At 57.2% G+C, this 21,480-nt stretch overlaps 3 protein-coding genes across 6 annotated transcripts; 2 read left to right on the top strand and 1 right to left on the bottom strand.

Annotated features, from left to right (window-relative positions):
- Window positions 1-75: 75 nt before the first annotated feature.
- Window positions 76-1,688, top strand: PET100 (PET100 cytochrome c oxidase chaperone). The gene is made up of 4 exons (XM_082379848.1): window positions 76-220; window positions 950-1,036; window positions 1,191-1,223; window positions 1,529-1,688. Exons 1-4 carry the CDS (start codon window positions 194-196, stop codon window positions 1,610-1,612), a joined length of 231 nt encoding a protein of 76 aa, XP_082235974.1. The 5' UTR covers window positions 76-193; the 3' UTR covers window positions 1,613-1,688.
- On the bottom strand, window positions 1,670-7,991 carry PCP2 (Purkinje cell protein 2). 3 transcript variants are annotated; one of them, XM_082379846.1, is made up of 5 exons: window positions 7,863-7,991; window positions 4,625-4,820; window positions 2,825-2,957; window positions 2,470-2,594; window positions 1,670-1,862 (listed from the first exon to the last, which is right to left on the bottom strand). In XM_082379846.1, the coding sequence occupies exons 3-5, from the start codon at window positions 2,895-2,897 to the stop codon at window positions 1,743-1,745; spliced, it is 318 nt and encodes a 105-aa protein (XP_082235972.1). In that variant the 5' UTR covers window positions 2,898-2,957; window positions 4,625-4,820; window positions 7,863-7,991; the 3' UTR covers window positions 1,670-1,742. The 3 variants fall into 3 exon arrangements, with proteins under 3 accessions (XP_082235972.1, XP_082235973.1, XP_082235971.1); XM_082379847.1 differs by having other exon boundaries at window positions 2,825-2,953; XM_082379845.1 differs by having other exon boundaries at window positions 2,843-2,957; window positions 3,079-4,820; window positions 7,863-7,990.
- Window positions 7,992-8,025: 34 nt separating this feature from the next.
- On the top strand, window positions 8,026-16,368 carry STXBP2 (syntaxin binding protein 2). 2 transcript variants are annotated; one of them, XM_082379840.1, is made up of 19 exons: window positions 8,026-8,125; window positions 9,398-9,447; window positions 9,728-9,809; window positions 10,312-10,388; window positions 10,515-10,593; window positions 10,681-10,784; window positions 11,192-11,340; window positions 11,514-11,598; window positions 11,686-11,816; window positions 11,908-12,015; window positions 12,303-12,360; window positions 12,516-12,581; window positions 12,677-12,757; window positions 13,128-13,266; window positions 13,751-13,860; window positions 14,692-14,787; window positions 15,536-15,621; window positions 15,736-15,893; window positions 16,178-16,368. In XM_082379840.1, the coding sequence occupies exons 1-19, from the start codon at window positions 8,089-8,091 to the stop codon at window positions 16,300-16,302; spliced, it is 1,821 nt and encodes a 606-aa protein (XP_082235966.1). In that variant the 5' UTR covers window positions 8,026-8,088; the 3' UTR covers window positions 16,303-16,368. The 2 variants fall into 2 exon arrangements, with proteins under 2 accessions (XP_082235966.1, XP_082235967.1); XM_082379841.1 differs by having other exon boundaries at window positions 8,027-8,125; window positions 16,217-16,368.
- Window positions 16,369-21,480: the final 5,112 nt, after the last annotated feature.

Here is a 21,480-nt window from a genome sequence, read left to right as displayed (position 1 = left end):
GCCCTGCGTTGTTGACTTTCACGTAGACGTCCAGCTACCGGAAGCAGAGAAGAAGCGCCCGAATATGACGTCATCACGAAACTCATCGGACCAATCAGGTTCAGCAGTGGAACCCTCGGACTCCCAATGAGCTGCTGTCTTGCTGGATGGTTGGGTTTGGGCGGAAGTGGCTTTGAAGCCTGAGAAGAGCGAGATGGGGGTGAAGCTGGAGGTGTTTCGGGTCAGTGAGGAATGGAGCGGTTGCAGGCCTGAGCGCGGGGTCTTCCTGGTTGAGGAGGAGGCTCTGAAAACGGGGACCTCTGAGAGAGGGAGCTCTGGAGCGAAAGCTCCTGAGATTTGAGAGGGACCTTTACGGTTGGAACCCCATAGAAGGGGGCACAGGGTTCGGGGCTCTGGGAGGGCTGGTGTGAGGAAAGCCTTGTGAGAAGGGTGATCTGGGGAGGGGGCTCTAAGAAGGAAGGCTTCAGGTTCTGGGGGAGCTCTCGGGGTCATAGTGGGTGTGCGTCTTTCTCGTAGGCATACTCCTAGAGTTAGGGGAATAGACTGAAGAATGAGGCCTAGGTCTGGATGTGCTCCGGGATCTAACTGGGGGTGGGATAATGAGGTCTCAAAGAGATGCCTTTACTGTAGTACGAGATTTTCTGTTCCTGGGGCGAGTGTGTGTGTGTGTGCGTGTGTGTGTGAGAGAGAGAGTGTGTGTGTCTTTCTTTGAGAGGGAGTCTCCCAGACTCGGAGGGGGCTTTTGGAGGGGGCTCTTGGATTATGGAGGCTAGGCTTTAAGGTGTGTGGCTTCTGTACCCTTGATGGGAGTTTTGGGGTTCTGGGGGCGCTGGGGAAGCACCACTGGTCTCTGTCAGGGGATGGTCCTCCAGGCTCTAAGCAGCCTCTGCACAGTTTTGGGGGGTGGGGGTGACTCCTGGCTCTTCTTATCCCGCCCCTGCCCTTCCAGATGACCATCTACCTCACCTTCCCTGTGGCTATGTTCTGGATTGCCAATCAGGCCGAGTGGTTTGAGGACTATGTCGTACAGCGCAAGGTGGGCACAGGTTCATTCCGGGGATGGGGGAGGGTATGGGGCACCAACCTGATGGGGACCAGTGTCTGCCTCCCCTGAGCCAACCCTGCCCCGGATGTGGGGCTCTGGAGGCTCCTCCTGGCTTGTGTATCCAGCTGTGACTTTGTCCCTACAGAGAGAGCTGTGGCCCCCTGAGAAGGAAGACCAGGTAAGCAACTTACTTTTTCTCCCATCAGAGGAGGGAGGAGCCTGGGTTCCTGTGGCCATGATGGGACCCTCAGTAATGGGCAGGGAACCGAGAGTGGAGGGACACGTGATTTCCTTACTGCCCTCTCCCTGAAGGTTGAAGGTAATCCCACTTGGACCCGGGTTATAATTGGCACAGGCTTCCAGTGTAGACACTGAACTGTGAAGTGGTGGTCTGGGGGATTAAGGGGAGGGGTGCTGGGAAAGAGGTCCAGGCCCTGAGGTGTGTACGCCCCTCCTTCGTTCCCATCCCACTCCCTTACCCAGCGCCAAGAGCTAGAAGAATTCAAAGAAAGGATACGGAAGCAGCGGGAGGAAAAGCTCCTTCGTGCTGCCCAGCAGAGGTCCTGAGGTCTCCAAGTGCCTGAATCCCTGCCTCTCCGCCCACAGAATGACACACATACACGGTTCTTCGTTGCTCGTGGAAGTGTTTTATTGTCTGCTTTTGGGGGCCAAGTGGGGCCCAGGACGCCTCAGGCCCTCATGGGGCTTGTGTCTGGGGCTGGGGGCTGCTGTTTCGACGGAAGCTGAGTGCAGTCGGGTCCTGAGGGGTGAGGAGGGGTTGGGGGCTGAGGGTCCCGGCTCGTTTCTGCACTCCATCCTGTGGATGCAGAGGGGTCAGCCAGAGGGCCAAGGGCAGTGCTGGCCAGTGCAGGTGGCAACCGGAGTCCCACCTCCCCCCATCTGCCCCCACCATCCCTGAGCTTCTCCACTCCTCAGTTACTCAACATTTAGGGTGGTATTTGGGAGCTGATGGGTCTTGGGGACATCCCTGGGATCTTGATCAGAACCCAAGCTGTGGGTGAGTACGTGTGACATAGACACATGGGTGTCTGGATGTGTCCTGGGCATGAGCTCGCGTGCCCTCCACCCTCAAGGTGTTTTCCCAGGAGCGGGTCTATTCTCTCTCGCCTCCTTGAAGTTCTCAGACTTGGGAGCAGGAGCCACAAGTTCTGGCCACAGCTCTGACTTTAACATGCCCCCTGCATGATCTTGATCTCTTCCCAGCCCTGTCTGGGCCTTTGTCCTACCTCTGAACTGGGGTATTGGATTGGCCGGGGTCTTGTGACTGGCAAGTACGCAGGGTGGGCACTCCTACCAGGCGTTCATCCCCAGGGGCGGATGATGGACAGGGGTGGGGGTGGGAGGCAGGGTTAGAGGGATCAGTGTGGCTGGTCTCTCCTCAGCCCTGGCAGAACATCACCTACCTTGGGGCCCACAGGCTGGAAGCCAGGCAAGGCGCTGACTGTCACACGCTGGTCATCCATGCGGCGGCCCTGGGTACTGGCCAGCATGTCCATGAGACTGTCCATCTCGGGTGCAGGGCCACTCTCTGCATGAAGCAGAGGCCGTGGGGAAGAACTCAGACAGCCCAGCTGGAGGCCCCCGACCCACCCCTCCACCCCCACTCACACCCTCCAGGAAGCATGCTCACATCTGCCCGCAACCCACAGGCATCTCTGTCCCCACTTGCCTGCTCACTTTCTCAGACCCTTGCCCACTGGTCCCCCAGATGGCCACTTGCCCCATGCACGCCCCCCCATCACACCCACTTCCGCACACCTCCCTGCCCACTCTCACGGCTCTCGGAGGCTGGGCCCGGCCCCGCCTGCAGTGAGCAGCGCTGCTCCTCCATCCGGCCGCCCTGCACGTGGCTCAGCAGGTTGAAGAAGCCCTCCTGGTCTGGGGAGCCTGCCTGGGGGACAGACACACTCAGTCCGGCCGGCCCCTCAGCTGGAGGAGCCCTCAACTCCCCTCCTGGCCGGCCAGCTTCCCCCCGACCCCCGGGCCTGCCCTGCCCCTTCTGTGGCTCTCACCATGGTGCCCGCCGGTGTGCTGCTCTGCAGAGCTGCTCCAAATGAGACATGAGTGTCCTTCTCAATCCCGGCCCCCGCCCCAGGGGCCCCACCAGCAGTGCCATGTCACGTGGTGCTGCCCCGAGGGAGAGGGCCACCGTCCTAGATTGGGGCCTGACTGTGGGGTGGCCCGGGGGCTGGGACACGAGCCAGGGGAACGTCCCCCTGACAGCTCCTAAATCCCAGCATCCCTCACCTCACAGGAGGTCAGCACTGAGAGCCCTGACCTCTGCCCTGGGGTTGGGTTAGGCACTCGGACCCTCCCGCCCACCAGCACCTTCTTGGGCGGCAACTGGGTCGGGGGTCCCAGGAGACTCACGTGCTAATTAGGTGCCCTACAAACTAATTAGCCTTGTCATTCATGGGTCCTTGAGTTGGCGGTGTGGGGGGGGGCGGGGCCTGCTCACCTTGTCGCAGGAGGCCGAGCCCCCATCCTCCTTCTCTTCCTGGTCCATCATTGTCCGTGCTCCCCTCCCCTGGGTCCTGTCCACCTCTCCACTGGCCTCTGCCCTGGCCCCGTGCCAGAGAAGGCTTTTTAAGAGACTGGGACATGGCGGGGAGTGGATACCCAGCCCCAAATCCCCAGTTCACGCCCCATCTGCTCCCACCCAAGCTTAAGCCCCATAAAGATGATCCAGATAATTGTTTTTGCAGCATGAGGCTGGGGCTGCTGTGGGGGGTAGGAGGCAGGGTGACCTGGGTTCGGACATTGTTGGCCCAGCAGGACTCGCTGGGCCCCAAAGACTCTCAGGTGGGGTGCAGCAGTTGGCCAAAGCAGCGTCCCCACAGTGGGGAGCTTGGGCTGGCTGGGTCCCCTAGGAGAGGACAGGGCCATAGGGCAGCCGAGGTGAGGTCTGAAGCTACCCAGCTTGCCCACCCATATCTGCCAGAAAGGCAGTTGCCATCCACAGGTGGTGGGAGGAGGGGAAGCTGGGCCCGAGGACCCCTGAGGCACCACCAGCTGGCCTCTGTCTCCTGGCCACCCTTCCTCTACTCACTCTCCCCTGGTCTGGTTGCCCACCCCCGACTCCCAAAACAGGAAGGTCTGGTAGCTCCTGTCTCCCCACCGCCAATGCCAAGTTGGTCTGTCTCCTCTGATCTTTCCCCCCAGCCCGGCCTAGGGACTGGAGGCTAGACTCCTGGGGAGGAAAGCCCCTGCCCCCTCTGCTGAGCAGCTATGGCTCTCCCTCAGCGCCCCGTGAGAGGGTGCTGCTGGGAGGATCCCACCTGCACCCCACCCCATCCCCAGGATGCCTTTCTGGAAACCAGTTAAAGTTTCTTCTCGGAATACATGGGCCACGCTCTCATCACTTAATTGAAAAGCTTGGTCCTCCTCCCCAGGCAGCCCTCCACCATCCGGAGCCCCCATTCACACCCTCTCCATGGCCCCAAGACCCAGATGCCAACGTGATGTCCTGCTCCTCCCCGGACATATTAGTTTCCCAGGCTGCCTTAACAAAGTGTCCCAAACTGGGTAGCTTAGAGCAACAGACGTTTATTGTCATACAGTTCTGGAGGCCGGAAGTACAGAATTGAGGTGTTGGCAGGGCTATACTCCTGTAGCATGGAAGAGAGGGTCTTTCCTTGCCTCTCCCTGGGTTCTCGTGGCTGCCAGCAGTCCTTGGTGTCCCTTGGCTTGTAGCAGCAGGACTTCAGTCTGTGCCTCTGTTGTCACAGATGTCCCCCTTGTGTCCTTCACATGGCTGTCATAAGACATGGACACCAGTCACGTTGCTTTAGGGATTCACCCTCCTGCAGCACGACCTCATCTTTACTAATTGCACCTGCAGAAACCCTATTTCCAAATAAGGGCACGTTCTAAGGTTCTGGGGGTTAGGACTTCAACACGCTTTTTTGTTCCGCGGGCAGCCTTGAGCCCATAACAGCAGAAGACCTTGGTCACCCTCACTGAGTATAATGAGAGGTGGCAGACCCTACAGAGCCTCACCACCAGGGGACAGGCTGAGAAGCTAGAGGTGGTCCCAGCTTCCTCAGGGTCTCCCAGCTCCCTCCTTTGCCCCTGCAATCCATCCTTCCTCCCAGGAGCTGCAAGGGTCCCCTCCTTCCCCTGCTCAGAACACTCTTGGCCCCCATTGTCCTCAGGAGAAAACCCGAGCACCTTGGGATCATGGGAATGTTCTAAACTTGACTGGTTATGCTGGCCATCATTTAAAATTCTACAAATAACAAATGCTAGTGAGGGTGTGGAGAAAAGGGAACCCTCCTACACCATTGGTGGGGATGTAAATTGGTGCAGCCACTATGGAAAACAGTGTGGAGGTTCCTCAAAAAACTAAAAATAGAACTACATTATGATCCAGCAATCCCACTCCTGGGCATATACCCAGACAAAACTATAATTTGAAAAGATACATGCACCCCAGTGTTCACTGCAGCATTGTTTACAATAGTCAAGACATGGAAGCAATCCAAATATCCATTGACAGAGGAATGGATAAAGATGTGGTAAATATATACAATGGAATATTAGTCATGAAAAAGAATGAAATAATGCCGTTTGCAGCAACATGGATGGACCTAGAGATTATCATACTAAGTGAAGTAAGTCAGAAAGAGAAAGACAAATACCATATGATATCACTTATATGTGGAATCTAAAATAGGATACAAATGAACTTATCTACAAAACAAAAATGGACTCACAGACATAGAGAACAGACTTGTGGTTGCCAAGGTGGGGAATGGGGGATGGATTGGGAGTTTGGGATTAGCAGATGCAAACTATTATACATAGAATGGATAAACAACAAAGTCCTACTGTACAGCACAGGGAACTATATTCAGTATCCTGTGATAAACCATAATGGAAAAGAATATATACATAGGGACTCCCCTGGTGGCGCAGTGGTTGAGAATCCACCTGCCAATTCAGGGGACACGGGTTTGAGCCCTGCTCCAGGAAGATCCCACATGCCCTGGAGCAACTAAGCCCATGAGCCACAGCTACTGAGCCCGCACTCTAGAGCCTGCAAGCCACAACTACTGAGCCCATGAGCCACAACTACTGAGCCCGTGTGCCACAACTACTGAAGCCACCACTCCCAGAGCCCTGCTCTGCAACAAGAGGCCACCGCAATGAGAAGCCCGTGCACGGCAATGAAGAGTAGCCCCCACTTGCCGCAACTAGAGAAAGCCTGCACGCAGCAAGGAAGACCCAATGCAGCCAAAAATAAATTAATTAATTAATTTAAAATATATATATATATACATATATGTATATTCTGAGAATCACTTTGCTGTACAGCAGAAATTAACATTGTATATCAACTATACGTCAATAAAATAAATTTAAAAAAACAAAATTGACTGGTGATGGATACACAACTGTGAATATGCTAAAAGCCATTAAATTGTATGCTCTTCGTGATCAAATTGTATGGTATGTGAATTATATTGCAATAAAACTATGAAAGAAAGAGGGAAAAGGAGAGGATGGGAGGGAGAGGGAGAGAGAAAGAGAAGGTGAGCAAGAAAGAGAAAGAGAAAGAAATAGAGAAAAGGAAAAAGGAAAGAAAACCCCAAACTCCTACATAGAGAGAACAGCCATCCTGGTTTGCCCAGGACTGTCCCAGTTTTAGCACTGAAAGTCCTGGGTCCTGTGAACCTCTCAATCCAAGGCAAATCGGGTTAGTCCTACCATGTCCCACAGAGGTCTGGCCTCCGTGGCCCCTCCAACCTCACCTCACTCCAGCCACTCCTCTGAGCTCATCCCTCCCTTCTCTCTGCATGGTTGCTCCCTGATGTCATTCAGGGTTAAGCCTAAAGGCCACACCCATAGAGTACCCCTCTGGCACCACCCTCAATAAAGCGCCCCCCACCGGGGCACTTGTTATCAGGTCACTGTTTATTTCCTTAAGGCATAACCGATTATTTTCTATCCCCTCCTCCTCCATTCAACTTTAAGTGCTGCCTGGCAGGCTTTCTGGTCTTATTCACTGTGGTCAGTCCCATGCCTGTCCCATGAAAGTGGCAGAGGACCTGGCACCTGGCCGACTCTTAAGAAACACCAAATAAAAGCACGGGTTCAGGACTGAACCAGTTTAGGACTCTGCATTCACACACGTGTGTCACACTTTAAATCCTCATTTAAATGATGAGGTGCTGCTGGACTGGGCCCTTTGCAATGATAAGGTGTCAACCCTTTGCTGGTGCACAGCAGGGGCAGGCCCTGAAATTTCTAGTCGAGCGTGAATTGAGGGGTGTGTGTGTGTGTGTGTGTGTGTGAGAGAGAGAGAGAGAGTATGCAAGCGGTTGAGCATGCCACTGAATCCACGTGCGTATCAGCAAGGCCATGACCAGCATACCTCCTGGGACAGACTCGTGTTTCAGATTGCAATAGGCCTACTCATCACGTGGCCTTGGACAAGGGTCCGGCCGAGCCGCTGTTTCATTGTCTATCCCGCATCTCCCGTCAGGGTCTCTGGCAGGATCGACCTGGCACAGGTCCCTAGCACACAGTAGGTGCAGGCTTAGCTTCAACCAGGCCTCCTCCCCAGTTTATCAAGTGTTGCCCAAGCCCGCTGCTGCTGCTAAACTCGCGGACATTACATAAGTGGGTCACGGGTTTGTGGCCCCGCGGCTCCGGGTGGGCACACAGTATCTTTCAGACAGAGAGAAACTTCGGGCAGGGTGGAGCTGTGCCTGGGAAAGATGAAGAGGTTATTACTGCCTTGCGATCCCACTTTCTCGCTGCACACAAGCTAGGGAAGTGTGTCTGAGCTCACGTCTGTGAGTGCGTCGTCCGGCGACTTGGTGCGCGTCTGCGTGGACTCATTCGCGGGTCGGCTCCACACGGAACCCATCTTCCTCTCTGAAAACCGACGGCGGGGCGGGGCCAGGTGCGCAGGGGGCGGGAGCCAGGCCCCGCGGGGCGGAGTCCACGTGGATGACGCTCAGGGCCACGCCCCCACCTTGGAACAGACCCGGAAGCGGCGGCGCCCTTAGGGGAAGATGGCGCCCTCGGGGCTGAAGGCGGTGGTGGGGGAAAGTGAGTGCCGCCCCCTGGGGGCGGGGGGCCGGGTGCGCACGGACTCTGGGACCCAAGCGGCGGGGAGTTGGGGGCCTGGCTGGGCGTCGAGCACCTGACGCTCGAGGGGGCGGACGGGGACTTGGCCTCAGCTGGATGTCCCGTCTCTCCCTGGAGGGAGCGGAACAAAGTTGGGAGACAGAACTCCGGGGACCCAAAGGAATCAGACTAAGGGTGGCGTAGACAGGCGCTGGGTAGGGACTCCTGGGCCCCCTAGGGTGCCAGCGGGGGGAGGGCACAGCTGGACATCCAGACTCCCGGATCTCTGGGCCGGGCGAAGTCCGGCGAGCTGGACTCTTGGGGCCCCATGGTGCGGACGGGGGCCGGGCCTGGGTGCGCTGGTCAGCGACCCCAGGTGGTGAGAGTGCTCAGGGGGCGCGTCCGGGCCCCTATCCAGGTCCATGGGTGGGGGACGCCTTCCTCCTTGCCCGGTCGCTAAGAGCCCCATGCAGCGTGAGGACCCAAGCATCCAGGCCCTGCAGGCTGGGTTCTTGGGGGAGGGGTGGAGGTCGCCCCCTCCCCCACCTCCGGTAGTTCCGGCCTCAGCGGCTCCTTCCGCCCTGGCCGTCATGATAACTCTGGACACGGCACTCTTGCCAGGCGGGGCTGCCTATCCACTCCCTCCACTAGGCAGGGCCCAGTATGGCTCAAACCCCCAAAACCCCAACTGAAAAAGGAGCCTCCTACATAGGAGTTAATGGGGAGACAGGAGAATCGCTGATTCCATTTTACAGATGAGGAAACTGAGGCTGGATGTTGGGTAATGAGATGACCACAGCCAGGCATACCTCAGACCAGGGATCCAGGGGTCCTGCGTTCTGGTCCAGGGGAAACTGACGGAGATGGAATAAGGGTGTGGCTGAAATATACAGGCCAGGAGTACTTGAGTAGCAGATAGGGAGGCTGAGAGCCCAGCTCTGGAGGCAGGTAGACCTGTTATGTGAGTCTTGGCTTTCCACTTATTCGTTTATCTAAAGCATAGTTATCCAGTGGCTACTTATGCCTCAGGCACTCGCCACTTAAGTGCTAAGGGTGCTTATGCAACTTACTTCTCTTCTCTGAACCTCAGTGGCCCTGTCTATAAATTGGGGGTGACTAGGAGCTACCTCACAGGACTGGGGGGAGGAGTAAATGGGAGTTCAGATGGAGGTCCAGCCCGGGACCCAGAAGGTCTGGGGGCACAGTGGGGCCAGAGGACCTGGCATCCTGATCCTGCCCCTCACTTCCCCGCAGAAATTTTGAGCGGAGTCATTCGGAGCGTCAAGAAGGATGGGGAGTGGAAGGTAAGGCTGAGACTTGGAATGCCTTGTCCAAACCCATGTGGGGGGCCCTGAATATGGGACTCCCTCCAACTCCTCGAGGAGGTTGCTGGTCCACAGAGGTGGGGTCAGGTGGGCCAGTCTGGAATGGGGTGGAGTGGGGATGGGGTCCTGGGTCCTCGTGTTCAACCAGCTCTTGAAGCTGTCAGGCCTGCCCACTGCCCCAGCCCCTCCTCAGGGACAGCTTCAGCCTCTCCCGCCCCCTTGTCTGTCCACCGGTCCATCTGTCCATCCATCTGGACAGGTGCTCATCATGGACCACCCGAGTATGCGCATCTTGTCGTCCTGCTGCAAGATGTCAGACATCCTGGCTGAGGGCATCACCAGTGAGTGGACACTCCCACCCCATGCTGCCCAGATGGGACCTGAGTGTGGGATCCCCTCAAATTCTCCAGAACTCCCAAATATGCAGCTTACTGCACAGACAGCCCTGATTTGGGAGCCCATGATAGGCAGACTTCCCATGCAGGGCTCCCTGGCTGGGATCTCTAAGGGGTCAGCCTCCCTGGCTGTGCAGCCCCTGTGTGTGGAACCCCATGTAGGACTCTCAGTGCGTGACCTCCAGAATGGATAACTTTCTGTGGGCGATCCCCAGGGGGTATGACTATGTGACCCCCCCCGAATGTGCAGAGCCCTGCCCATGTAGCTCTTAGCCGTGTGACCCATGGGTGTGCACCTCCTGCTTAGGACCCTTAGGGAGTGCAGTCCCCTTGCTTCACCCCAGGATCTGACCCTCCTTCCCAAGTGTCCAGCTCCCTGAGTCAGAGACTCCCCATGTGCCCTGGCCTCACTGCCATCCACATGTGCCCCTTCCTCTGTTCCTACTAGTTGTGGAGGACATCAACAAACGGCGAGAACCCATCCCCAGCCTGGAGGCCATTTATCTGCTGAGCCCCACGGAGAAGGTGCCTATGTGAACGGGTGTGTGCGCGCATGTCTGCAGTGTAGGGGGGACAGGCAGCTGGCTGGAGGCTGGGGCAGGGGGTGGTCGGTCTAGGGGCCAGGCCTGGAGAGTGATCCGCATTCCTCAGTCGGTGCAGGCCCTGATCGCAGACTTCCAGGGGACCCCCACCTTCACCTACAAAGCGGCACACGTCTTCTTCACCGACAGTGAGTGAGGAGAGCCAGTGGGGTGGGGGTCAGGGCGAGGGGGTGTGTGGGCTGCCCTGGCCTGATGCCCCCTCTTGCTCACCCCAGCCTGCCCCGAGCCCCTGTTCTGTGAGCTGGGCCGCTCCCGGCTGGCGAAGGTAGTGAAGACGCTGAAAGAGATCCACCTTGCCTTCCTCCCATACGAGGCTCAGGTACAGCCCAGCCTAGTCCTGGGCAGGGGTGGGGGTCTGTCACTAAACGTCCCAGGTTCCCTCAGAAAGAGGCACCGAGACAAGTAAAGGGGACACTGAATCAGAAAGCAAAGGAGCCAACACCGGGCAGAATGAGCTCGTAGCGCTGTGGCACCCGGAGTTCTGTCCCACTGGGCAACGGCAGGGGGCAGCATAGAGCTCACCTCAGCGTCGTCCCACCCAAGTTGGAGGGGGCTGAGGTATTTCTCCACCTCCTCCTCTAGACAGGAATTGGGGGCTGCCCCAGGCCTGCCTCCTAGATGGCAGAGCAGGCTCCAGAGACCAGAGGAAGCCCCGGGGAGTGGCAGATGGTGGCTGCTGGAGTTGGGCAGGGGTACACCTCCAGCGGCGGCTCTGTGCCCTCCCAGGTGTTCTCCTTGGATGCCCCGCACAGCACCTACAATCTCTACTGCCCCTTCCGGGCCGGCGAGCGGGCACGGCAGCTCGAAGCGTTGGCCCAGCAGATCGCCACCCTGTGCGCCACACTGCAAGAGTACCCGGCCATCCGCTACCACAAGTGGGGACCCCACCTGGATGCCACCCTCTGACCTTGACCCCATCCTGTTTCCAACCCCAGCCCCAGTCCTCACCCTGGTCCCCAACCCCATCCCCGACCCCCAGTCTATGCCTGGCCCTCCCCAACCCCAGGCCCTGAGCTCCCCCACACACATCTGCCCACCCCACCCTCAGGGGCCCAGAGGACACGGCCCAGCTGGCCCACGCCGTCCTAGCCAAGCTGAACGCCTTCAAGGCAGACACTCCCAGTATGGGCGAGGTGAGGGGGCTTTCTGGGGAGGTGGGGGGAGGGCCCAGCCAGGGTCAGGGTCAATGTCCTCATCCCTGCCCACCCCCTCCACCCCAGGGCCCTGAGAAAAGTCGCTCACAGCTACTCATCATGGACCGGGCGGCCGACCCCGTGTCCCCACTGTTGCATGAGCTCACCTTCCAGGCCATGGCCTATGACCTGCTGGACATCGAGCAGGACACGTACAGGTGGGTGGACCCCAGGACTCGCCATCTGCCATCACTGTGGCCCTGGGTCCTTAGCCAGTGCTCCCGACCCTCATGTCTCCTGCTCCCCCAGGTATGAGACCACGGGGCTCAGTGAGGCCCGGGAGAAGGCCGTGCTGCTGGACGAGGACGATGACCTGTGGGTGGACCTACGGCACATGCACATCGCAGATGTGTCCAAGTACGTGCACGTGGTGGGCGCCGGGGGTGTGGGCTCTTCCGCACGCGGTCCCCACCCCCTCCCCCCGCTTTGTGGACCGGGCATGTGGCCTCCCGCTCTGGGTGAGCGCCCCTCGACGAGCCACACCCCTCCGCTGGCCTCCCCGATGCGTCCCCATTGTGGGCTCGCACGTGGCCTGTGTCTCCTGGCTCCCATCCCCTGCCCGTGCAATGCCCCCCCCACTCTGCCGTCAAACTGCGGTCTTGGCAGCCGTCCCCACCCTCCCCCCTGCCCGCTCTCACCGCCAGGAAGGTCACGGAGCTCCTGAAGACATTCTGTGAGAGCAAGAGGCTGACCACAGACAAGGTAGGGTGTGGGCCTGTGTCAGGGTGGGCAGCTTGGGAGGAACGCCCCTCCCACGCCCCCCCCAAAGATGGGGGCGGGGCCTCAGTCTGGATCCCTAGCCTGCAGCAGGGGCCTCCGGTAGGCAGGGCCTGGCTCACGCCCCTCCCTGTCCCCAGGCCAACATCAAAGACCTGTCCCACATCCTGAAAAAGATGCCACAGTACCAGAAGGAGCTGAACAAGGTGAGCGGGGGCGGGGAAACTGCCCCCTCCAACTGCCACCCCGTCTCCGCCCTGACTCAACCTCTGTTACCCCAATTCCCACCCCTGCCCCTCAGTATTCTACGCACCTGCATTTAGCCGATGACTGCATGAAGCACTTCAAGGGCAGTGTGGAGAAGCTGTGCAGTGTGGAGCAGGTGGGGTGAGCCCGGGGCAGGGGTGGGGTCTGTGGAGGGGAGGCTGGGCATGTGGGGGCAGGGTCTGTGGGGAGGCGGGGCCTGCGAGGGAGGCGGGGCCTGTGGGGCGGGGCCTTGGAGGGGCGTTTTCTGGGGTAGAGTATGGCTTGTGGGGGTGCCAGGCCCATGGAAAGGTAGGACCAGGGTAAGGGGCGGGGCCTATGGAGAGGTGTGGTCTGTGCGAGGGGTGGGGCCTCTCTGCGAACACGTGTAGAACCTTCAGAGACCTGGTGGTAGGATGAAATGAAGCCCAAAGATCTTGCCGAGGCCCCTGGGATGTCCCTGCCCTGCCCTGTCCCCCCACATAGTGGCTGACCCCCATGCCCCACAGGACTTAGCCATGGGCTCTGACGCAGAGGGCGAGAAGATCAAGGACGCCATGAAGCTGATCGTGCCGGTGCTTCTGGACGCCGCGGTGCCAGCCTATGACAAGATCCGGGTTCTATTGCTCTACATTCTTCTACGGAACGGTGGGTAGGGGGCAAGGGGGCGGCCTTGGTATACCGCCACTCACCGCAGTCTCCAGTGATCCTGGGACTCTCTAAACCCCACAGTTGCCCTGTCCTCGGGATGCCCCCAAACCCCACAGATACCCCTCTGGACCCTGGGCCTCCCTCCATTGGCCTCCGTTGGCATGGAGAGCCTGCAAATCTATGACGTCTCCAAATTTGGCTCCCTCAACTGATTCCAGAGGATCCCCCAGTCTACTACCCCCTCTGGGATTCGCATCCAGAATTCTAACATCAGGAATCCCCCCGCGCCAGCCTGGGTGGCTCCCCTGGTCCCGAGGGCCTCTGAACTGTAGGCTGCTCATGGTTCTGGCACCTCCTCACCCCACCGCAAGCCCCTCAACCCAGAAGCGGGCATGGCCACCTCTGTCCCCCCACCCTCCCCTCCCCCCCGCCACCCCGTGAGCGTCCCATCCACATCCGCCCGCCCGTCGGCCTCCTCCAGGTGTGAGCGAGGAGAATCTGGCCAAGCTGATCCAGCACGCCAACGTGCAGGTGCACAGCAGCCTCATCCGGAACCTGGAGCAGCTGGGGGGCACTGTCACCAACCCCGGGGTACGCTGGGTCAGAGACTGGGAGGGGGAGGCGGATGTGGGGGTGGGGCCGCCTGGGGAGCGGGCACTGAGTCAGAGGCATGACTGGGGGCGGAGGGCACATCACCAGGGCAGGGATACGCAGGGCATGATGTGGTTCTTGGAGGACAGGGAGGCTTGAGTGGGGTCTGGGGACCGGGGGGCACCAGGGCTGTCCCCAGCCTCGGCGGTCATAGGAGAAACAGGGCGGGTGAGGCGTAGCCAGAGCCCCAGTCCGTGTGGTCCGAGTCCCGGGGGCGGATAGCCGGGTCACCAGCATGGGGCACACCGTTGACTCTGGGCTCCCAGAGGTCTGAGGGCCACCAACCCGGCCGGGACACACATGGCAGCTTCCTGTGCTCCGATCTCCACACATCCCGCTTCCCCCGACCCTGCCTCCGCCTCTGGCCGCGCGCATCTCTCATGTTCTCCCCTCGCCGGTTGGTCCTCCGTCTCTCTCCCAGGCACCCGTCTGTCGCCCTGTCCGCCACCTCTCAGTTCCCTTGTTTCTGTGTCCTCCCACATCTGTCTCCATCTTTCTCTCTTAGTCCTGATCTCTCTCTTTGTCGCATCTTTGTCTCACTGCCTCTGTATTTCTTCCTCCCTCTCTCTCATTTTCCCTTCCTCGCTCTCTCTGTGTTTGTCTCTCTCTCTGTCTCCCTCCCTCCTTCTATCTTTCTCTCTGGTTCTCTGTTCCCTTTCTCCATCTTTGTCTGCAACCTTCCCAAGTCCGACAAGCCCCCAGCCCCATTTATGACCCGCCTCCTTCTCCCTGATTCCCCCACTGACCCCGCCCCGCCCTGCCCACCTGTAGGGCTCTGGGACTGCAAGCCGGCTGGAGCGGAGGGAGCGCTCGGAGCCCACCTATCAGCTGTCCCGCTGGACCCCGATCATCAAGGATGTGATGGAGGTACCGCTGGTGGGGGGTTGGGGCCTGACCCCCACTCCCCGCACCTATCCAGGCAACGCCCAGCCCTCTTCCTGCTCACCGTCCTAAGCCCCCGGGCTTAAGGGGAAATCCTTCATTATGGGCATCCCTGTGGCATCCGATTTGCTGTGTCGTGGGGGCATCCCAAGCCCACACTGGAGGAAGTGGGGTGTCGGAGGGGTCCCTCATAGGGGAGCTTCATTTCCTCTCCACCTGCTGGTCCCCTCCTCTGTCCCCCTCTGTTCGCTCCTGCCCCCCCAGAAAGCCCCCTGGGTCCCCCTTTGCCCTCCCCATGCCAGTTCCTGCCCATGCTGGGAACCAAAAGCAGCGGCAACAAAGAGGACCAGGCCAGGGACCTGGCTTCCTGGCTTCCTGCCGTCTGTGTGGAGTCCTGGCGCCTCCGCCTGCTTGGAGGCCAGTGACCTTGGCCCCCATATCCCCATGGACTCTGGATGCTGAGACTCCTGGGTACCTGAGGGGCAGGGAGCTCAGAATCCTGGGTTCCCATGGGTCTGTGGGTCCACACTCCTGGGTCCCTGAGGAGCTGAGCGGGAGCAGGGTCCTTAAGAAGCTAGGGGCCCAGGGTCCTGGGTACCTGAGGGGCTGGAGATACAGATGGTGGCTCCTGTCTGCCAGGACCTTGGCCCATGAACACACCCTATGGAGGGGGCTCCAGACCCTGGGCCCCGGCGCCCGGGCCCCTCTCTTCAGCCTCCTCCTCTGGCCCCAGGATGCCGTAGAGGACCGGCTGGACCGGAAGGTGTGGCCCTTCGTGTCTGACCCTGCACCCACGCCCAGCTCCCAGGCTGCCGTCAGGTGAGGCCCAGGGATGCCCCCCCTCACTGTGCCCAGGCCCGTGGGAGGTGAGGCTTGGGTATGAGGGTGGTGGTCTGCTGTTGAGACTGACCTTCCCCTGTCTCCCCCGGACAGCGCCCGCTTCGGCCACTGGCACAAGAACAAGACGGGCGTGGAGGCACGGGCAGGGCCCCGGCTTATCGTCTACATCATGGGCGGTGTGGCGATGTCAGAGATGCGGGCCGCCTATGAGGTGACCAGGGCCACTGATGGCAAGTGGGAGGTACTTATTGGTGAGTGGCCAGGACTGGGGCCCCTGGGCTGGGGTGGGGCCGGGAGCCTGCCTCTGTGTGTGTGGGTCCCTGGGGGACTGACAGCTGCGTGCCTTCTGGGTCCCCAAAGCCTAGAGCCTCCGCAGGGCCTGGGTGAGAGGATACCGGATACCTGAGGGGCTAGGGCTTGGCTTCCCAGGGAAGGGTTCACCTAGGAGTGGACCCCTCTCTTTCCAAGGGGTGAGCCTTCTGAGTCCTTAGGGTCAGGGCCTGGTTTCCCGAGCACCCCACCTGGGGGGTGTCAGGGGCCGAGGCCGCTCCCCCAGCCCCATCCTCCTGCCCAGGCTCCTCACACATCCTCACCCCGACCCGCTTCCTGGATGACCTCAAGACGCTGGACCAGAAGCTGGAGGACATTTCCCTGCCCTGACCCTCCCACCCCCGCCTGACCCGCCCCTCTCCCTTTTCAGAGAAATAAACTCCCATCTTTCTGCCAGCTGGCACCCACCTCACTTTCTTTCCATGGGAGCTAGATGGGGACTGCCACCCTTGGGTCCCATTCCCTGACCTGTGCCTCAGGCCCCACCCCACCCTGTGGTCCTTCCAGAGGGCATCCGAAGCTCTAATTTGAATATTGGCTCCAAGATCTACTAGCTGCTAGGTTTTGGCCAACTTCTTGGGTTCCCCTTCCAAAAAATGGGGGCCAATGATGGCAGTGGCTTTGCAGAGGAGGTGAAATGGCGCCGAAAGCTGACGGCACGGGAAAATGACAGCAGCTGCTCCCCTACTGGTACTAGGGTTATCTCGGCTGCTCCGACGGGACCATCAGTAGTAGTAGTAACAAGCAGAACAGGCCCTGTATCCCAGCACCCCCAGCCCTTCAGGAACTGTCTCAGTGGGGCCTGGAGCCACACAAGGCCAGGGGTCTTCTCAGGCTCCTAGGATCAGAATCTGCATTTGTGTGAGGATAGGAACACAGCAAACGATGCCCAGTTCCCGCCCCAGAGAGTAGGAACTCCCCCTACTTATCCTCCTCCCCAACCCCACTTTCTCCAGGCTGTTCACAGGGGCTCCTAACTGCAGGACTTATCAGACCCTTCACTGGGTGTGTTAGTTTGCTAAGGCTGCCATAACAAAGTGCCACATTCCGGTGACCTACACAACAGAGATTATTCTCTCACAGTTCTGGAGACCGGGAGTCCAAGATCAAGGTGCCGGCGGGATTGATTTCTTCTAAAGCCTCTTTCCTTGGCTTGTAGATGGCTGTCTTTTCCCTGTGTCCTCACATGATCTTCCCTCTCTGTGTGTCTGTGTCCTAATCTCTTCTTCTTTTTTTTAAAAATTTATTTATTTTAATTTATTTTATTTTCGGCTGCATTGGGTCTTTGTTGCTGCACGCGGGCTTTCTCTAGTTGCAGCGAGCGGGGGCTACCCGTTGTTGAGGTGCACGGGCTTCTCATTGCGGTGGCTTCTCGTTGTGGAGCATGGGCTCTAGGCGTGCGGGCTTCAGTAGTTGTGGCACGTGGGCTTCAGTAGTTGTGGCGCACGGGCTTAGTTGCTCGGCGGCATGTGGGATCTTCCCGGACCAGGGCTTAAACCCATGTCCCCTGCATTGGCAGGCGGATTCTTAACCACTGTGCCACCAGGGAAGCCCCTAATCTCCTCTTCTTATAAGGATACCAGTCATATTGGCTTAAAGTCTACACTTATGACCTCATTTTGACTTAATTATCTTTTAAAAGTCTCATCTCCAAATACAGTCACATTCTGAGGCATGGGGGTTAGGATTTCGGCATATGAATTTTCTGGGGACACAGTTCAGCCCATAACACTCAGCTAAAGTGAGATGTGAATCTCACAGCCTGAATAAGATAGATGAAGGCCCTTCTCTCTGGGGCACCGACACACAGCCAGGCCGGCAGTCTGTGGCACAGGTGGCTGTGGGAGCCCCAAGAACACGGTAATCCACTCAGTCAGGGGCAGCCGGGGAAGGCTTCCTGGAGGAGGTGGCACTTACGAGAATGAAAGTGAAGAGGAGTCTGGGAAGGGAGGGGAGGGCACAGTGGAGGCAAAGGCAAGAGAGCGGAATGGAGCCAGAGGGAAAGGTCTTGAGGGACGACAAGGTCTGAGAGCCACCTGGGGCCTGAGTGAGGATTTGGCCCCTGCTGGGGTGATGGGAAACTACAGAAAGGATCTGAGCAGGGTCAGGTGGGGACCCCAAATCTAATGTTGGCGATGGGGCTCAGCTGGAATGAGTGCCTGGGGAGGGGGCCCTGGTGGGCGGGTAAATTGGGTATAGCGCCCCCCCAGTGGAGCGCTACTCATTTCCATCCTGTCACCTCTGGAGTTGTGGCCCCTCCAAGGCTGGGACCAGGGTGGCGTGGGCGGACACAGGACACCTGGGGCCCTCCTTCCCTGCCCACGGAAGACTTGGCCCTGATTTTGAGGTCACCTATCCTTTTGAGACTTCAGAGAAATCTAAAGACACTCTTCCCAGAAAAATCACACGGACAGTTTTGCAGGTAGGGCCTTGGAGAAGCAAAAACCCCTCCGATTCAGCAATTCTACTAAGATTTATGCGAAACGCCTAATAGGGCAGAAAGATGGACGTGCAAGGCTGTCGAGTAGATGGGGTGCAGGGGAGAAAGTGGGTCATCTCAGACCACTGAGACGGCCGGCCCTGGATGACCACCGCCCCACTTATGGCCTTGGCAGGGAAGCCTTTCGACTGGGAGACGGAGTGGGAGGGAGATGGTTTTAAAAGTTTAACTTTTAGGGACTTCCCTGGTGGCGCAGTGGTTAAGAATCCGCCTGTCAATGCAGGGGACACGGGTTCGATCCGTGGTGGGGGAAGATCCCACATGCCACGGAGCAACTAAGCCCTAGCGCCACAACTGCTGAGCCTGAGCTCTAGAGCCCGCAAGCCACAACTACTGAGCCCTCATGCCTAGAGCCGGTGCTCCGCAACAAGAGAAGCCACCGCAATGAGAAGCCCGCGCACCGCAACGAAGAGTAGCCGCCACGCCACCACGCGCAGCAAGGAAGACCCCAACGCAGCCAAAAATCAATTAATTAGTTAATTAATTTTTAAAAAAGTTTAACTTTTAAACTCGCCTCCTTGGGAAGCCGCGGTTTTCCTCCGGAACCCGCTTAAGGTAGGTCAGCGCTCTGGGCGCCAGGGGGCGCTGTGGCTCAATTTGCCGGCTGCTTTGATCTTTAGCGTCTGTAACCCGAGCTTGGGTGACCCTAGTTAGAGACGGCGGGGGTGGGGGAGGGGGAGAAGGTCATGAGTTACTCAGTAGTTCTCAGCGCCAGCGAAACTCTGTTGCTTAAATCGCCTCGGCCTCTGGCCCTTATTTGTACGTAGATGATGTTGTAAAGTCTCCCACCTCAGGACATTTTGATTGTACAAATATTCACGGACCACCCCCATCCCCGCCCCCGCAAATGAGCCACAGCAGCCGGTAGTGTCAGGCCCTGACCACGTCCCAGGCATCCTGCCAAGCCCTCCACACGCATTACACAGAATTCTCAAAACCCTCGTGTGAGAGTAGAATCCACCCTCTCTCTCTGCATCCTATGAAGCCTCACGTCAGGAGCTCCATGATGTCATGTCCCTACGCTTGGTCGGTGGGTTGGGGGCCGGGGGCAGGTGTCCCTGGTTTCCAGCAACTCTCCACATAAAGGTTTTAGCAGCCATGGATTCCCTCCGATCTCTCCTTTTTTTTTTTAAATGTAATTTTATTTTATTTTTTCCCGACGCTGCGAGGCTTGTGGCATCTTAGTTCCCCAACGAGGGATCGAACCCAGGCCACCGCAGTGAAAGTGCAGAGTCCTAACCACTGGACTGCCAGGGAATTCTCCAATTTTTTTTTTCTGTACTTTAAAATTTTATCTATTTATTTATTGCCAATATCTCTTGAAGATTATTTTCAAACTTGTCATTCCTCCCACTGGAATCAGCTGGGATCCTTCTTGAAAGGACTCTCAGCAACTACTAAAGTTGGTTCGGATGGAAAGTTACAACCTAGCGCGTTTTGTTACGTGTTATTGTGGGTGTGGATTAGGTCGCTGAATCCCCGGGAGGCAGCTGGACACACGGGCTCATCGGGGTGGCCTGGGGTGGGAACAGACCCCAGAGTCACCGGTGGTCATGGTATAAGCTTAGAGGCAACATCCAGGAACCACTGACTGCCACAATAATAATACATTAATATAATATTAATATATACCACGATAATATAGTATTAATATAATAATACATCATTATTATTTAATACTGTAAAATGGTCTGGCCCCGGCTGGGCGGTGGTTCTCAGGATGTGCTAAGAAGGAGGACTCCACAAAGTGAGAAAAAAGGATTCCTCAGGTCAGCATCAGGGCTTTGGAAGGTCAGGAGGGCACCCCTGGGGTCGTGAGCACTGATGTTCTTGGTTGTGGGGACATGGGGACACGTCATAGCAGGGAGAGTTCTCAGCCCGCGCTGTGCAGGGCAGGGGGCTCTTCTAGAACTATATCTCATCCAAGTTAACAGGAGGGAAAAGTTTGTGGTCTTGAATTTGCTCTACTTAAAAAAAAAAAGTGAGCGGGGGAAATAAATTAAGAGTTTGGATTTCTTTTCTTTTTTTTTTTTTTTTTTTTGGCTGCACTGTGCAGATCTTAGTTCCCCTACCAGGGATGGAACCCCGGGCCCACGGCAATGAAAGTGCTGAGTCCTAACCACTGAACTACCAGGGAATTCCCAGGAGTTTGGAATTAACAAAGACACACGACTATATATAAAATAGGTAAACAACAAGGACCTACTGTATAGCACAGGGAACTATACTCAGTATCTTGTAATAACCTATAATGGAAAAGAATCTGAAAAAGAATATATATATATGTGCGTATAACTGCATCACTTTGCTGTACACTTGAAACTAACACAGCATTGTAAATCAACTCTACTTCAGTTTTTTTAAAAAGCTAAAAAAGTGAAAGTTTAAATACTTTACGGTACATTTAGACAATGGAAACTGACCCTGCATTAAAAAGAATTCACCCAAGAGAAAGGAAAATATACATCCACACAAAGACGTGTCCAGGAACGTTCATGACCTTATTCATAATAGCCAAAAGGTGGAAACAATCCAAATGCCCATCAACTGGTGAATGGAAATCAATGTGGTACATCCAGGCGATGGAATGCAGCTCAGTCAAGGACCAAAATACATGTTACGACATTAATGAACCTGAAAACACTATGCTAAGTAAATAAGCTTGATGCAAAAGACCACATAGTGTACGATTCCATTTATATGAAATGTCCAGAATAAGCAAATTCACAGACAGAAAGTGGTTGCCTAGGGGTGGGGGTGGGAATAGAGAGTGACTGCAAAGGAGCACAAGATTCCTTTTAGGGGTAATAGAAACTTTCCAGAATTGGATTGTGGTAATGGCTGTGCAACCCTGTGAAACTTACTACAGATCATTGAGTTGTACAATTGAAATGGATGAATGTGGTATGTAAATTATACTTCAGTAAAGCTGCTTTAAAAAAGAACGAGGGCTTCCCTGGTGGCGCAGTGGTTGAGAATCCGCCTGCTAATGCAGGGGACACGGGTTC

The sequence above is a fragment of the Balaenoptera borealis genome (assembly GCF_965194805.1).
Source record: "Balaenoptera borealis genome assembly, chromosome: 2".
NCBI classification, from domain to species: domain Eukaryota; kingdom Metazoa; phylum Chordata; class Mammalia; order Artiodactyla; family Balaenopteridae; genus Balaenoptera; species Balaenoptera borealis.
This window is presented reverse-complemented; position numbering and strand designations above follow the sequence as displayed.

Coding starts and splice junctions, on each gene's coding strand:
- PET100 (XM_082379848.1), top strand. CDS start 194: ATGGGGGTGAAGCTGGAGGTGTTTCGG. Junction 221..949: donor TGAAGCTGGAGGTGTTTCGG/GTCAGTGAGGAA, acceptor CTGCCCTTCCAG/ATGACCATCTACCTCACCTT. Junction 1,224..1,528: donor CCCCTGAGAAGGAAGACCAG/GTAAGCAACTTA, acceptor TCCCTTACCCAG/CGCCAAGAGCTAGAAGAATT.
- PCP2 (XM_082379845.1), bottom strand. Junction 2,595..2,842: donor GGGCCCAGCCTCCGAGAGCC/GTGAGAGTGGGC, acceptor TGCTTCATGCAG/AGAGTGGCCCTGCACCCGAG. Junction 1,863..2,469: donor TCCAGCCTGTGGGCCCCAAG/GTAGGTGATGTT, acceptor CTGCATCCACAG/GATGGAGTGCAGAAACGAGC.
- STXBP2 (XM_082379840.1), top strand. CDS start 8,089: ATGGCGCCCTCGGGGCTGAAGGCGGTGGTGGGGGAAA. Junction 10,389..10,514: donor TGCTGAGCCCCACGGAGAAG/GTGCCTATGTGA, acceptor CGCATTCCTCAG/TCGGTGCAGGCCCTGATCGC. Junction 15,622..15,735: donor AGCTCCCAGGCTGCCGTCAG/GTGAGGCCCAGG, acceptor TCCCCCGGACAG/CGCCCGCTTCGGCCACTGGC.